The sequence below is a fragment of the Budorcas taxicolor genome, chromosome 13 (assembly GCF_023091745.1).
Source record: "Budorcas taxicolor isolate Tak-1 chromosome 13, Takin1.1, whole genome shotgun sequence".
NCBI lineage: Eukaryota > Metazoa > Chordata > Mammalia > Artiodactyla > Bovidae > Budorcas > Budorcas taxicolor.
This window is the reverse complement of record NC_068922.1, coordinates 52,327,366-52,343,903: the sequence shown is the minus strand read 5'-3', so window position 1 is coordinate 52,343,903 and position 16,538 is coordinate 52,327,366. Positions and strand designations below refer to the sequence as shown.

General features: G+C 53.3%; 1 protein-coding gene across 1 annotated transcript in view; it reads left to right on the top strand.

The window, feature by feature from the left end:
* Positions 1-242: 242 nt before the first annotated feature.
* The window catches only part of EBF4 (EBF family member 4), a 60,202-nt gene continuing 43,906 nt past the window's right edge, over positions 243-16,538 (top strand). The window contains exons 1-7 of the mRNA XM_052650540.1: positions 243-249; positions 754-875; positions 12,312-12,468; positions 12,705-12,768; positions 12,940-12,995; positions 14,499-14,572; positions 15,502-15,570. Coding sequence (XP_052506500.1) covers positions 247-249; positions 754-875; positions 12,312-12,468; positions 12,705-12,768; positions 12,940-12,995; positions 14,499-14,572; positions 15,502-15,570 — 545 coding nt within the window. The 5' untranslated portion in view covers positions 243-246. The remainder of the gene's footprint in view (positions 250-753; positions 876-12,311; positions 12,469-12,704; positions 12,769-12,939; positions 12,996-14,498; positions 14,573-15,501; positions 15,571-16,538) is intronic.

Sequence of the window (16,538 nt, the reverse complement as noted above, 5' to 3'; positions counted from 1 at the left end):
CGGCGGGGCAGCGCGGGAACCGGGCCCCGGGGGGAGTCGGCGGGGCTGCTACTGCTGCTGCTCCAGGTGCTGCCGCCCGGGGCTGCGGCAGGGCCGGGGCGCCGGGGCACGCGGGGCGCCGGCGGTGTCTGCTGGCCCAGCGCTGCCCCTGCCTTTCCCCGGGACGCGCGGCTGCTGCTGTTCCTGCCGCCGCCGCCGCCGCCGCCGCCGCCGCCGAGCTCCGCGTCCGCAGCATCCTCCTCCCGGATGGTAATCAGCGTCCCGCGCCGGCGCCGCGGGCGGGCGGGCGAGCGGGGGGTGGGGGCGGCGAGGGGAAAGGGCGGGCAGCCCCGCGCCCCCGCCTCGCCTGAGGCAGTTCCCGGGGCCTCGGGCCCCCCACCCCCTCCGACGACCGCGGCCCTGGGCAGCCGCCAGAGCGCGCTTCTGCGCGGACCGGCTGCCGGCTCCGCTCCCCTCCCTCCCCGCCCCGCGCGCAGTCCGCCCGCTGGCGCTCAGGCCGCGGGGAAATCCCTCCATCTCCCCGCCCCGCGCCCGGGGAGGGGAGGGGACAGCGCTCGCGGACCCGCTTTCTCCGAGGGAGCGCCCAGGAGGCTGGCGCGCACTGAGTGGCCGGGACGGGCGCTGCTTGCGCTCCTGCAGTCGCCGGGTGCCGTTAGGCGCGCGGAGCTAGGACGCCCGGCAGCCTCGGCGGGATCGGATCCTCGGCGGTGAGGGCGCCCACTGACTCTGCGCGCCCTTATGTTCCCTGCTCAGGACGCTCTGCCCCGCGGCGGGCTAAACCTGAAGGAGGAGCCGCTGCTGCCCGCGGGCCTGGGCTCGGTGCGCTCCTGGATGCAGGGCGCGGGCATCCTGGACGCCAGCACCGCGGCGCAGAGGTAAGCGTTCGGACGCGACTTGGCGCGCTCCGGTTGGACGGCTCCGTGCCGCCTTCGCTCAGCTTGCTGAACTGCTGGGGCGAGGGGCTGGACGAAGCCCTAACTCTGCACTGTCCCAGCAAGCTCTTGCGCCCACCCTGCCCTGAGCGCCTGTGCTTCTTCCAGAGGATGGGGGGAGGGGGCAGCCGGGGCGGGGCTTCTGCCTCCACTCCTGGATGTCCCGACTCTGATTTCTGACTATCGCTCGCGTGCCCAGCGGTCCGTGGCTCAAGAGGAGGAATTCTCCGGGCTCCCCGCAGTCCCCCAGCCACTAGTCGTCAAGGAATTGCTGGCCCTTCCTTCTCAGGCAGCTTAAGTGCCCCTCCTTGTCCAGTTCCACGGATCTCTGCCAGGAAAGGCACAAAACCCAGCCACCTTACTGCTTTCTCTAATCCCTCAGAGTTGGAGGATGGGGGTGTGTGGGAGCCGGCGAAGCGGCTGCAGGCTGAAGAGTGGGGGAAGAGATGAGGTGGGCAATCGGCTTGAAGGAATGATCGGGACTGAGGATGGGGCAGGTTCGCCAGCTGTTTTTCTGGTGGGTCCGGCCCAAGGCAAGGGGTCCCTAGGAACCCAGCGCCCACGCCCATCTCCTCTGATTCCTCCACAGGAGTCTGCGCAGGAGCCTGGGTGGGGGATGGACTCCTGGATTTAGAAAGGAAGTATAAAGGTTTATGGACCTGCCCCCTCACCCAACACCTGGGCTCGCGGCTTTTGTATCCCCAGTTGTGAACAAGGGGAGGGGACGTTGGACATCCTACTTGGAGATCTCAGTGGCTGGGACTAAGGAAGTGGTGCCTCTGCAGACACCTGCGGCACATGGGAGCTGAACTTTCCAGAGGTCTGAGCAACTGCTTGTCCAGCCGCTGGAAAGGATGCTGCTGGGAGGTTTCAGGGCAGACCAGATCTGAACGCCAGCCACACATTCGCATCCCCAGTCCTGTTCAGAGGATACCACCTCACCACCAACCCCAACCTAACTTCTTAACAGACACACACTTTGTTTCATGTTCAAACTGAATGGTGTTCCTGCACTCCTTCCGTTCATGACTGTCCAGAGGGAGCACTGGGGCTTCTCTCCCGAGCTCACCTCTTCAGGAAGAGAAAAGATCTTGTCTTTGAATCAATTTCCATACTTTTGCTCATGATATAACTATATTCCAAGGAAAAAAATGAAAATAGAAAACAAACCTCACCTCTCTAATACAACAAACTGTCAATATTGTAATGTATTTCCTTCCCATTGACATTTTTTTTTCTTGTGTTATACACACAGTTCTGTATCCTGCTTGTTTTTCTGTTGGTTCTGGTTTTTCATATAACTTGTGGTGGTTTAGTCACTAAGTCATGTCCAACTCTTGTGACCCCATGGACTGTTAGCCTGCCAGGCTCTTCTGTCCATGGGATTCTCCTGGCAAGAATACTGGAGTGGGTTGCCGTTTCCTTCTCCAGGCAATCTTCCTGACCCAGGAATTGAACCCAGGTCTCATCTGCATTGCAGGCAGATGCTTTACCAACTGAGCTATGAGGAAAGCGCTCGTTTAATTTGAGGTGGTCAGTTTCTTTGTCTTTTTCTCCATCACTGGCTGTGTGGTGAGAGCTCCTTGTAGGAGTGGATGGAGGGTTCCATTAGGGCCTCGGGGTTTATGGTTCCTATTTGTCTCTGACCTTCCCTTCTGACCCTGCCAGCAGGTTTAATGAGGAGGAAGCCCTTGTATCCTGTGCAGGTTCAGGAAGTGTGGAGATGAGACTCCTCCCACAAGATGGAGCATTAGCAGTGTTGTGTGCACATAGGGAAGAGGTCTTGAGTAAGGGGAATGTGTCCAGTCTGAGTCCTCAGGGCCACATCCCCAGGACTAAGAATGCCCACCTTCCCATCCCCAATTTGAAGAGAGGCATTTCTTCAGTCCTGACTGCTTATCTCTAAGTCCAGAGACTTCTTTGTCTCAGAACACAGATTGGGAGTCCCCACACCTTTGGTTGCCTCTGGGCATCAAGGGGAGCAGGTGAGGGGGATACTCCTTTCTTACTCTTCCTGAGGTGCCATCATCTCACCAGTTGGCTCTTGATCCTTCATCATTCCTCTGTTCGTGTCTTTTCATCCTAAAACCACAATGACAGGAATTCCTTTCCCTGCCCTGACCTTCTTCCACCTCCACAGGCTCTGCTCCCTCTGTCTCAGAAGAACTTGCCCTGGATCATTCCCTGCAAGGCTGCCTGAGGTCTGACAGCTGTCTTTGATGTGTTCTATGCCTTCACTCCACAGCCGCCTGTTTGTCAGGGCTTCTGGATGGTCCCTCCATATCCTATTCCTAATCGCAGTGCCCATGGCCAGCTCTTAACCATGACCCATACTCAACACAAAGACGTGTCCTCCAAGACTTTCCTCCCTGGCTTGAAGTTAACCTACCCCAGTGTAACACTTCAGCCTGCTAGTCCATGGCCCCAGCCTCTCACCACACCCCCCAAAGCATCTGCCACAAAGGGGGCCAAAGAAAATTTCCAAAGAACTTTTCTCTGATCGTGTCCCTCCCCAGTTAAAAACTTCAGTGACCGCCCCCCGCCTCCCCAATGCCTCCCAGACATTCAGCATTCAGGGCACGTCACAGTCTGATCCCAAGCTTCCTCTCAGCCTCTGTGTGACACTCAGCATTCAACAATGTCTCCTGAAACAGTTCCTTTGCTCCCAGGACCCATTCACACACTGGATAAAATTTTACAACCTCTAGGACCCTCCCCCTAGCACCTTTTCTCTCTGTGCCTTCTCACTCAGCCAAGGGGAGTAGTTCTAAGTACCGTCTAAGGATGCTTGTCACAGGCCAGAGTCATCTGTGCCCTGCTGTCCTGGACTTCCTTGCCCAGCCAGCCTACACCTTCCTTTAGGGCCTGGATGGTGGTCCTGGACACCAGGATCCAGCAGTTAGGGGGGTAATGAGTATCTGCTGAAGGAAGCAGGAGTGTGTGTTACAAGGTTACCAAGTCTGTTTTGGTTAGACTCCCCTGTTCACATTGGTGGTCCACCTGATCGCAGGAACCAGGCACTGGAACAGCTACTGCTGCCCAGCTTTGCAGCATCAAAGTTTTTCAGAAGGAGGAGAAGGCCCAGAGCCTGCTAAGATCAGTGAGGGAAGATCTGCCAACAGGAAGGAAAGTTCTGGGTGAAAGAGAGGTACCCTGGAGGTGATAGGGAAGGCTGGAGCCTTGGGCTGGCAGGGTCTTCCCAGTGGGGAACTCTGTCCAAGAATCCCTGGCCATTGCCATGACCCTCCCTCCCCTGGTCCAACAGGACTTTATCTCAGAGACTCATACCCCAGCCCTAGCCCACCTTCTCTGGACTCCTCTGCAGACCCACAAGCTGTTGCTGGGGTGCTCAGCACAGAAGCAATTCAGTTCTCTCCTGATGTGACTCCCAGCCTGGGTAGACTCCTGGAGGACCAAGGCTAGCCCTCCCCCGTGAGCTGGTCCCTGAACACTAGCAGCGCCCTGAAAGGGAAGCCAGCTGGGGCTGCCTTTCCTGTAAGTAGCTGCAGGCTAGCCTCCCTGCTAGGAAATGCTTTTGTTTGCTTTAATAATTAATAGCCATTCCTCAGCCTGGGACCTGGCAGGCAGGCCTGTGGGTGGGTGGCGAGGGGGTGGGCAGAGAGAAGCAGGGTGGACTGTCTTTAGGTAGAAGCGAGAGCAAGAGGAAGCATGGGAGAGCTAGCTAGTGAGTTTTGTTCCCAACCCTCCTACCCCAATCCAGGGGCCTTGGGGCTGAGAGAATTTCCTGGGGCAGGTAAACAGAGGCCCTCTGGGATAGTGGGAGTAGGGGATATGAAGCAGCCCCAAAGCATCTCCACTTGGCCCTTCTAGATACAGGTCCTGGGCAGCTGCCTCTAGGCACCAGGTCCTCCTCCTGCATGTACTGTCCTAGGCTCTGGGCAGGGCTAGGCCAATAGATCTTGGCTGAGACCAGAAATGCCAGGCCCAGCCTGATGATTATCAGCAGTCCCAGGGACCCAAGGGATGCCTGCCGGGAGAGCTGGGGCCTGTGGAATGCTTGGAGGAAGAGAAGCTGCAGAGGAGAGGAAAGGGAGACTTATGTAATCATGCTAAGATGGGGGAAAGAAGAGCTGGATATAGCAGAGACCTTAGGGAAGCTGAGACAAAGGATGAGATGCAGAAGATATGCAGTCTTACTCCTTCCACCTCTTGGGTGGAGGGGGATTAAAAAGGAGCCTCCCCTCCCTGCTAAGGACCTCAGGACTTCTCTCCATCACCCAGCATCCCAGATTCCAAGATGGATCAGGCCCAAGCCAAGGCACTGCTCAGAACTTTGGGCTGCCAAGGCAGCCAAGAGTTAGGATTTGGTAGAGGATGGGTAGGTGGGGAGACGGAAGGCCTGAGGGTGCCTCTCAGGGAGGGCCAAAGCTTCATTCTCAGCCACTGTCTGTGGGACTTGGGATGTTTGTTTTAAAATGCTCCTGCTAATAAAAAGCTGGCTTAAAACTCAACATTCAAAAACCAAAGATCATGGCATCTGGTCCCATCACTTAATGGTAAATAGATGGGGAAACAATGGAAACAGTGACAGACTTTATTTTCTTGGGCTCCAAAATCACTGCAGATGGTTATTGCAACTGTGAAATTAAGAGACCCTTGGTCCTTGGAAGAAAAGCTATGACCAACCTAGACAGCATATTAAAAAGCAGGCATTACTTTGCCAACAAAGGTCCATCTAGTCAAAACTATGGTTTTTCCAATAGTCATGTACAGATGTGAGAGTTGGACTACAAAGAAGGCTGAGTGTGGAAGAATTGATGCTTTTGAACTGTGGTGTTGGAGAAGACTCTTGAGAGTCCCTTGGACTGCAAGGAGATCAAAACAGTCAATCCTAAACAAAATCAACCCTGAATATTCATTGGAAGGACTGGTGCTGAAGCTGAAACTACAATAATTTGGCCACCTGATGTGAAGAACTGACTCATTGGAAAAGACCCTGATGCTGGGAAAGATTGAGGGCAGGAGGAGATGACAGAGGATGAAATGGTTGGATGGCATCACTGACTCAATGGACATGAGTTTGAGCAAGTTCCAGGAGTTAGTGATGGACAGGGAGGCCTGGCTTGTTGCAGTTCATGGGGTCACAAAGAGTTGGACATGACTGAGCAACTGAACTGAATAATTAGCATGTAATCAAGGCTGTAAAGGCATGTGAACTGCCTTCTGAGTTGAGAGCAGAGACTGACTGTGAAGGAAGTAGCATCTGTCCTTAGACAGCTTTGGCAAGGTCCAGCTGGTATGAGAAGGGCCCTGGGGCATCCTGTTCTGCCTCGAAAAGGAGCATCTCGAGGGATCCCAAGCAATAGCAGCCAGACGACTCTGCAGCCCCCAGGTTTGCATCCCCCTGTACTCCGAAACACGGGTTACCTGAGTGACTCAGGCTGGAAAGATCAGGTTGCTCTTGGTGTCACCTTTAACCTGGATTCCCAAGGAAGTACTAAGGAAGCCTACACACGCCCATGCTTGGATGTCCTCCAGCCAAAAAATAGCTCTGTTACCCGACCTTTTCTGTCACAGCCTCCTTTAATTTGGGGGCTATTTCAGAACAGAAGATAGGAAGGGGATGAGTTGGCCCTGGTGGATGTATGAAAATGAGCCCTTTCTCCTCCCATATCCCAGCTCTTTAGTACAGGAGCAAAGAACTCACCACCTCAGCACATTCCAGGGTTGATAGCAAAGTGTTTTGAACATTTGGTTGAAAATAATCTTTTTAAGAAAGCAAGTGAAAGTCACTCGGTCGTGTTCAACTCTTTGTGACCCCATGGACTATACAGTCCATGGAATTCTCTAGGCCAGAATATAGGAGTGGGTAGCCTTTCCCTTCTCCAGGGTATCTTTCCAACCCAGGGATTGAACCCAGGTCTCCTGCACTGCAGGCGGCTTCTTTACCAGCTGAGCCACAAGGGAAGCCCTTAAGAAAGCAAGGAGATGTGTAAATCATTTTGGAATCCTACAAAAGTGGTTCATGTGGCTGTTTTCATCACTCAGCCGCATTTATCCAGAAAAGGCGCACAAGTAGCATGCTTTGTACACTAATCATGCTAAGTGAATGAGATGTTTCTGAATTATAGGCTCCAGCAGCACGCAGACCAGGTGAGGCATCTGCCAGGCTGCACTCAGGTGGAGCTCTGCTGGCTTCCGTCACACCGCAGGCCCCTGGGTGGCTGGGAGTTGCTACCCCACCCATGTCCCCTGAGGACCCTTAGGAAAGGGTCTGCTTCCTCCGCCAACATTTGCCTCCTAAGACTTTCTTAGACCACCAGAGTCTGCTCTGCCCACCTGCACACCAGGCCAATCCCACTGAGAAATGACACCCCAGAGGCCCTCAGCCAGTGGCTGATGGCATTGGTGGATAAAGACCTCAACTTCCACGCCCAGCCCTCTGACGGGATAGCTGAAGCACAAGTTCTAGGCTTGTTTCCAGGGCTCCATGGGGGCTGAGCTGCAGCTGCCCACAGTGGGACCTCCCGGGTGATGCACCCAATAGGACTGCCTTTCCTCTGGTCACTCCCCACCCCCACCAGGGTTTCCACAAAAAGTATTTGCATTGGAGTCCTTGTCTCACTTTCTGCTTCTGGAAAGTGAAAGTGAAGTTGCTCAGTCGTGTCCGACTCTTTGCAACCCCATGGACGGTAACCTACCAGGCTCCGTGGTCCATGGGATTTTCCAGGCAAGAATACTGGAGTGGGCTGCCATTTCCTTCTCCAGGGGATCTTCCCAACCCAGGGATTGAACCCGGGTCTCCTGCATTGTAGACAGACGCTTCACCATCTGAGCCACTAGGGAAGCCCAAATAAAACACTTGCCTCTCCAGACCTCCCAGGCTCTCCTGCCTCGCTTCTTTCTTCTAGAGAACCGATTCCTATCAATAGACACCCTTGCAGTTTCTCCCCACACTCCAGTGAGGGCCTTGGGCAGTCCCACTCTGGAGACCACAGAATCAGAGACCTTGGCCTTCATTCACATCCCTGCCTCTAAGCCAGTGTAGGAGCACATGTCTGCTGCCAGGGTGCCCCAGCAGGCCTCTCAGGCCTCTCCATGGCCTGGGTCTATCATCTGAGTTATTTGAGCATATTTCTTTCTTTCCGTTCTTTAATCTTGGTTTGTTTCCTCGTTACAAAAGCATCAGCTCCTCCCAAGGGGAGAACAACAGTCTCCCCCTCCCTCCGTCTTCCTTTGGGGCTTGCAGCTCTGCTCAAGGATGCTGATTGGTCATCTGCTGCATGGGCAGGGAGGCAGTGCAGCTGCCTGGGGGAGCCAGGAGAAGGAAGGCACAGTCCAGACTGACCTGCCTCCTGCACTTAGCCACTGTGCTAATCCTCATGTCATTCTCTGTGTTCATAGGAAATGTGAGGATATTTCTGTTTGTTTGTTTGTTTTTTAAGGCATGACACATAGGCTTCCTTCCTTTTTAAAAAAAATTTATTTATTTGTTTTTGGTGTTTTTTTTTGCCTGCTCTATATCTTTGTTGCTGCTCATGGGCTTTCTCTATTTGTGACAAGCAGGGACCCCTCTCTAGTTGCAGTGCTCAGGCTTCTCAATGTGATGGCTTCTCTCGTTGCAGAGCACAGACTCTAGAGTGCGCGGACTGCCATAGTTGCAGCACATGGGCTCAGTAGTGGTGACGCACAGGCTGAGTTGCTCCGTGGCATGTGGGGTCTTCCTGGACCAAGGGTTGAACCCATGTTCCCTGCATTGACAGGCAGATGCTTTACCACTGGAACACTGGGAAAGTCCCACAAGGATTTCTTTAAACCAAAGCCCTTTCTATTTCACCTTGGTCTTCTCACTTGTCCTGCAGGGGTATGAACAGAGTAAACTGGAGACAGTTGCAGACCAGGAGCAGTCCTGGGCGTGCAAGCAGGCGTCTTGCCCGTTCTGCCGTCCTCTCTTGGTCTGCTGGGTCAGTCTGTTACTCATATTTTTCTGCTGTCATTCTTGATAGTGATCCCTGTCCCAGAACTGTAAGCTATCCACCTTGTCCCATTGCTTTACCTGGATGTGTGTGACTGTGTGTTTGCCTTAGTGCCTCCACTAATTGAGGTGGAGCATGGAGGGTGATGCTGGGCTACCTCAAGGGAAGTGGGATTGAGCCTGATCCCACAGTGGGGTGGGTCAGTGCAGCCCCTCGATGGATACTGGTTCACAAACCCCAGGCAGGGGTACCTGCTACCTTCCCTCTTGGGAAGTGTCCCCTGCAACCTCTCTCCCTGGGAATCCCCTCCTGCTGAGAGGGCAGGCCCTGTGAAGGAAGCCTGGCCTGGGGCTTAGGGCAGACTTCCCAGCTCTGGTCCTTAGGAGCCTGGCAGGAGCCAGCAGGCAGCCAGGACCCAGGACTGACTGGTATTTGCCAAGAGGGATGGATGGGAGAGTAGGCTCAGCATCAATGATTGACTCTTGGCCTGGGAAGTGCAGGAGTAGCTGTGTAGATAAGGGTATGTTGTGTAGACATGGGATTGTGTTCTTGCTCAGCCTCCATCCCTGCTCTTGTAAGGCCTCTTTCTTTCTCTACCCACTCTCCCTACTGTCTGAGAGCCTTCCAGCACCTTTTCTGGGCCAGATGATGGAATAAAGGGTAGAGTGATCTGGGATGGCTTCACAGTCCACCCCCCTCTGGCCTTAAGTCCCCCTAGGTGGTCCTGGAACCTCTCTTGAAGCTGGTCCTGGGTGGGAGAGGGGGCAGAGGAAGGAGTCAGGGTTACTTCCACCTTTAGTATATTCATTAACAGTAATCAGGGACCTGCTGCGATCGAAGTTCTTCAGGCTTCTCTGCCTCCTGGCAAGTGGAAAGCAGGATAGTCAAGGCCTGGACGTGAAAGGACAGTAAGCCTGAGGCAGAGGAGAAGGGAGGGACACTGAAGGAGGGAGGAGAATGATCCTGGAGGAAGGAACATGTAGAAATAACTTTTGGTGGGAAAGAGAAGGTATTGGTGGCCACTTCCTCATCTTGATCAGCCTCTCACTTCAGTACACTGGGCCTTCCCTGCCTTCAGAATCTTCTAAGCCCTGCCTGACTTCAGAGCCTCCTGGTGGCCTTTAGTCATGTTTCCCAAACATGGGAAAGTCTGGACCACTGGGGCTCCCAAGCAGGCTTTCAGGAGGAGGAACAATTTTCGTTCTATTGGTTATGTATTTACTGTAATCTATATAAGTAAAAATACAACAAGCTTCTCAAGCCCATGACATTTCAGATATTATAGCTTTGCATGAAGCCAAGTAATAATAAGTTGATTTACAATTATATGAAGAAAAATATTAAGCATCGTTGAGTATGGCAGAGGTCATCACAGTGGCATGTCCAGGATGGACTCTGGTCTAAATGGCTGTCAAAGCAGTTCCACCATCCTCACCTCTGCATCCCTGCAGTGGCCTCTCACTTTCAACACCCTGGGTACTCCCTGCCTGCATCATCTTCTAAGCCCTGCCTGATTTCAGAACCTCTTGGAGGCCTTTAGTCATGTTTCCCAAACCACATGCCTCCACCAAAATGCTCCGCAGTCAAGTAAGCATGGTATGTGGGTAATCTATTGCCACGTTAAAAAAAAAAATTATTCCCAAACTCAGTGACGTAAAACAACATTCATTATCTCACACAATTTCTTAAAGTGAGAAACCAGGGAGCAGTGTAGCTGGGTAGTTCTGTCTCAGGGTTTCTTATGAGGCTTCAGTCATCTGAAGGCTTGCCTAGGGCTGGTGGATCTCACCCAGCTGATCAGTTAGTGCCGGCTGTTGGCAGGAGGGTTCGGTTCTTCTCCATGTGGACCTTCCGCAGGACTGCTTGAGTATCCTCACAACACGACAGCCAGCTTTGCCTAAGTCACTGATTGTTTAGGGCAGGAGCCATGTATTTTGTATGACCTAACCTTGGAAATCATCTGCTATCACTTGTGCCAGATTCTATAGGCCATAGAGACCAATCCTGACAGTGTGAAGGAGGGACTGTGCAAGGACCTGAGCTCCAGGAGGCAGGGGTCATGAGAACCACCCTGGAGGCTGGTTGCCACACATGGGGAGCACTGGCCTGAGCGAGTCAAAGAGAGTCCCTTCCTGGAGGGTGCCCCAAGGACGCCCCCACCCCAACACACACACTCACGAGTATTGCATGAAGCCGCATCTCCCAGCAGTTGTAGCCATAGCACTGCTTTGTTGAACGAAGATCTGGAGCCATGAGAGAGCTAAAGAAAACATTTTGGAAGACCTTGACCCAGAGAAGAAAGTCTAAACTCCATGGCCTGGTTTTTGTGTGCCTACATAGTCTGGCACTTCCAATACAAACCTTTTCTCTCCTCGCTTCCCACTTTGAAAGCTGTGGTCCAGTGACACTCACACCTACAGCCATTTCTTATGCTAGTAGTTCTGCCCTTTTGCCTCCTGCCCTGGTCAAGCTCCTATTCATTCCTCAAAGACCAGAGGGAAAGCAACCATCTCTGTGAAGTCTTCCCTTCATCTCACACAGAATTCAATTTTTCTTCCTTTACTTTTATTGTTTTTTATGTAGGAACATCTCTTAGGGGTTACTCACCACTCTGTCTCCTGTTAAGTAAGCTCTCTGTATCTGTCTTCTCTCCCCTTCCAGGTGTTTCGGTCTGGCCCCACATGGTGCCATGTGACCAGAGCTTAATACGTCACTGGGGCTCAGGAAATATTTGGTAAATAGGGCCTTGGTTCTCCTACTTGTGTCTAACCATGGCTTTCTTTCTGGGGCTGATTTCTGATAAGCCAGCAGAAAGCAAGACCAGACCACAAGATGCTTCTGCCCAAGGGATCCAGTGGTATCCTTCTTAAAGTGTGGAGGCAGGTCCCCCTGCACCTGAGGAGGACTCTTCCACCTTCAGCCGTAGCCCAGAGTCCAGGCTGGGCAGTCTAGTGCCCTGAGCCAGTTCAGTGCCTCTGAGTATCTGACGGGCTTCATCATCTCCCAGGCAATGCCATAGGCTCATGCACACAGCTGTGAACTGGGGTACAGTGAGATATTCATTCCCAAACCACCCAGCTGCCCCTTGAGGCCCTAAAGGGCAGTCACAGGAGTCTCAGGTCAGTAAGATGTGTTTCTCAGGTCAGTAACATGTGTTCATTTGGTTTTAGGGACCAGCTTCCAAAATGTAGGGCCCAGAGAAAAGTCTAGGAAGGAGTCTGCCAGGGATACCCCCCAATGTGCCACTTATCCCCGCGGGAGTAGGTTCGGTGATCTCAACAGTGGGAGGCCTCTGTCTGAAACTGAGATGGCCCTGGCAAGGGTGGCATGGGCCCGTCCAGTTAACTCTTGACTGTCGGAGCCGAGTCCTGGTCAGAGGTGATAGGTGTCTTTCCGAAGGGCACTCACTTCCAGTGGTTTCCAGCAGCTTTCCTCCCCACAGTGGTGTGGGCCTGGCGCGAGCGCACTTTGAGAAGCAGCCCCCTTCCAACCTCAGGAAATCCAACTTCTTCCACTTCGTGCTGGCCATGTATGACCGGCAGGGGCAGCCGGTGGAGGTGGAGCGCACAGCCTTCATCGACTTTGTGGAGAAGGACCGAGTGAGAGGCTTGTGGGCTCACCGGGAAGGAAGAGGGTGGGGAGGTGCGGGTGGGGGGTTTTCAGGGAACCCCTTCCCACTGGAACAGATGACGGATAGGCCGTGGAGGAGTGGAGAAGCGGGTGGTGAACGGATGGGAGAGGAGAGGGAGGAAGGTTGGGTGGGGAGTGGAGGGGGAGGGGAGTGACTGGAGGATCCCTGGGAGCACTGAGCATCCTCCCTATCTTGTCCCTGCAGGAGCCTGGGGCTGAAAAGACAAACAACGGAATCCATTACCGCCTCCGGCTGGTATATAACAACGGTGAGTAAAGCCCACCACCCATGGGGTACCACAGCACCATGTGACACATAGTACCCCTCCGTCAGGGTGGAGGGGGCCTGGCTCCAGCTGGGAAGGGTGTGGAGCATGTTTAGTCATCAGAAGCCACAGGAGCTCCCTAAATAACAAACCTCTCCTCCTTCCCACCCTCAGGTCTTCGGACAGAACAGGATCTCTACGTGCGTCTCATTGACTCCATGTCCAAGCAGGTGAGCCAGCCACCATCTCCCCTGAGATCGGAACAAGCATCCTTGTCCCTGCTTCCACATCCCCCGTGCGCTTCATCCTCACCAATCTAACTCCCCACAGTCCACAGGAGGAGGATATGTGGCTTTTGTCCTCTAGACAAGAAAAAGACATTTTCACAAAGACTTTGCTCTTGGGTCCTGTTATCTAGAAATTCAGCCCAGATGGAGATTCAGGTGTGTTTATTGAGGAAGAGGAGAGAAGATCTCAGGAGGGGACCAGGGAGAAGCAAGACAGAGCAGGGGATGCTCAGCAAGAATGTGATGTCAGCTGGAGTCTAGCTTCAGCCTGATCCTCAGGCTAGAGGAGGAATGGCACCAAGTTGTTGCCCCTTGAGGCCAGGAGGCCAAGATTCTGTCCCCTGTATTGGTCAGTTACTGGCTGGGGACCACTCCCAAGGGAAGTGTGTAACCTTCTAGACATTTTCAGGGGAAGCAGCTCCTATCTGCTGAGAGCAGTTCTCAAGAGAAAGCCCTTAGCAGCTAACACAGGGATGGGTGCCTTGGTCCAGCACTGGGTGGGGCCCCAGAGCTTCCAACACTGGCCCTCAGCACCTTGCTGATTTGAAAAGAGGAAAGGAGGAGGCTTGGGGCAAGCCAGAGGAGCGCTGGGCAACTGAAATCTGAGTCAGCCCTCGTGGACTCTGCAGCCTTAGGCTTTTCAGAACTCTGTGTGCTGGTAAGGAACAGGGCTGAGTCTCAGATGTGAAAATCAGTGCCCTGAACTGGAGGCGGAGGCTTGGGCTTTCCCACACAGACAGGCTTCCAGCAGCCTCCACCCAATCCCAGGGTAGAGGAAGAAGTGGTACGTTTCTAGGATGCCTGTGGTCACTATGGTCTGGGAGGCAGACTGGGAAGTGGCAAAGTGGGATTGTATGGCCAACAAGCGTGGAAGAGGTTGGAGACTGTCCACAGAGAGAGAGACCCACAAATGAGGGATGGCTGGTAGGCCCAGACGTTTTAAGTTGGAAGCCAAATGTGTGTTTGGGAAGCTTACTCCTTGCTTCAAGGCCAAGGAGAGGCTGGGGACTGGTTGAGGGGTTGGGGGCTGATCCAACGGTCCCAGAGGAAGCCGCTGACCTGGCCTGCGGAGATGACAGGGATGGGGAGCGCAGCCGAGGAGCTGGCAGGAGAGCCTGGGGGGACGATGCCTGTGAGAACCGTGGAGTGGAGTCTGGAGTATATGCCTGGTCTTGGTCAGGGTGATCGGTGGACATCCCTGCCCCAGGGCAGAATTGGCTCCAGAAAGTGCTGCCTGTGGACAGAAGCTGTAGACCTCACCCCATTCTTGCCCATTCTGATGGTGGTCCTGGTTTGGGAAGCTAGGTTCCCAGCTCCTGCTTTGCACTCCTGGGCCCCCAGAGAGAGTTGGAGGGCATACTCTTCTCTGGGACGAGGGCCTACCTGCCCCTCACCTGGCCTCGAGAGGAGCCTCCTTCCCCCCAAGCTCGTGCACTTCTTCCCCAGGCCATCATCTACGAAGGGCAGGACAAGAACCCCGAAATGTGCCGTGTGCTGCTCACTCATGAGATCATGTGCAGGTGAGAAGGGCTGGGGCGCTGGCCCAACCCCCTCCCCACTGATCCCCAGGGAAGCCTGGTAGGGGGAGGTGATGAAGGAAGAGTGAGGTCCCTGGGCACAGTGCTGGCTGAGGAGAGGGTCCTTGAGGCCCCATTAGCCTGGCCTGTTTATGTGGCTTCTCCGACTGTTTGTGCAAGAAAGGCCTCCTGCTGCTACTGGGAAGCTTAACTAATAAAGCTCTGGAGAGGGCTCGCTGGGAGGTGGGGGCAGGGCCTGGGCCTCCTGGATTAGCTCCAGAGCTGAAGGAGGAAACTTTTCTGCCTCTTATGTGACCTTCAGGGAAACCCCTGGTCAGGCAGGATGAGGAAGGTGGAGCACAGCTCTTGGTTCTTCTCCATTACCCCAGAGCTTGGCATTTCTAGGCAAGGGCTCCCCAGGAGGTGTCAGTCAAACAAGGTCATCCTAGGCAACTCCTCACACATGGAAAAGAAACTAGAGTTCAAAAATCTGGTTGGAACAGTGGCTACCCTTGGGAAGGGCAGTGACCAGGATGGGGCTTCTGGGATGCTGGTCACATGGTATTTTTTGGTCTGGTTACATGGGTGAGCTCACTTTGTGAAAATTCATGTGATACATGCTTACAATTGGAGCTCTTTTCTATATGTATAAACAGGGTACAGAGAGAGTAGATGGTCAGCATTCTACCCTTTCCTGGATCTTCCAGGAGCAGCATGCCTTTGGGACAAGGGTTTCCTGGCCAACCTTATCCCCAGGGCTGGGTTCTGGGAATGAGCCCTTCTGGGCCAGGAATTCCACACTCAGAGATAGGACATCAGCATCCTCACCCTAGAGCCACACACACACACGCGCGTACACACAAAAACGCACCCCACACTGTAATCTCCCTCTCCTTCTTTCCTCCTTCCCTCCCTCCTCACCTTTCCTTCAGCCGATGCTGTGACCGGAAGAGCTGTGGCAACCGGAATGAGACGCCCTCAGACCCCGTCATCATTGACAGGTACAGGCCAGGGGAGGAGGGCCTGGCAGCTTGTAAGGTCAGGGCAGGCTGGGATCAGCCCCAGAGCACAGTGGCTCCCAGCACCCTTTGGTGGCTCTGAGCAAGAGAAACGGTCCCCTGAGTGAAGCCCCTGGTGGCAGACTTTCTGAGGCTGGACTTAGGGGTTGTGCTTCCTGAGGGAAGAAGCCAGAGAAGACAGGGGTGGGAGGTGGTAGGGATGCCACAGCTGGAGGAGCTAACAGGGCGTGGCAGGGAAAGTGGGCTCCAGTCCTGGTGCCTCCTCTAACTTCTCTGTTCATTTCCTTTGTTAGAAAAATAGGGAAATACTTGGTGAGTTTCAGTCATAGGATTGTAGAGGTGATGCATGTGAAAATGCATTTTTTCTTTCTGAATAGGAAATATATATATATAAGGTACAAAATTCAAAAGATAACACAAAAGAGTAAATAATGAAAAGTAAGTCTGCCCTACCCCTATGTATAGCATATTGTACACAATCTTTTGTATTTAATACTTACCTTTTTTATTTGTAACAATATATTAATATCCTAGAACTCATTCCATATTGGAACTAAACCCTGCCTTGTTCTCCTTTTAATGGAGAAAGCATTCACAGTGTACTAAAAATTCAAGTTTAAAAGGGTTGACAGCAAGGTCTTCCACCTCTGTCTCTGACTCATCCATTGCCCTCCAAATAAGCAAGCATTGTCCCCAGTTTCATGAGTATCCTTCATGAGCTAGCCTGTGCAAGAAAATGCATACACAAACAGTCTCCTCATTCTTTTTTTGCTACTGCAAAATATTCCATTGTATGGATGGACTGTAATTTCTTTAGTGTCTATTGCTGGACATTTTGGCTGTTTTCATTCTTCTTCAGGGATAAAATATGTTGTGAATTACTTTGTCCATGTGTCACTTAGCACATGTGCACATTTATATGAAGGATATTACTAAAAGCAGAATTTCTG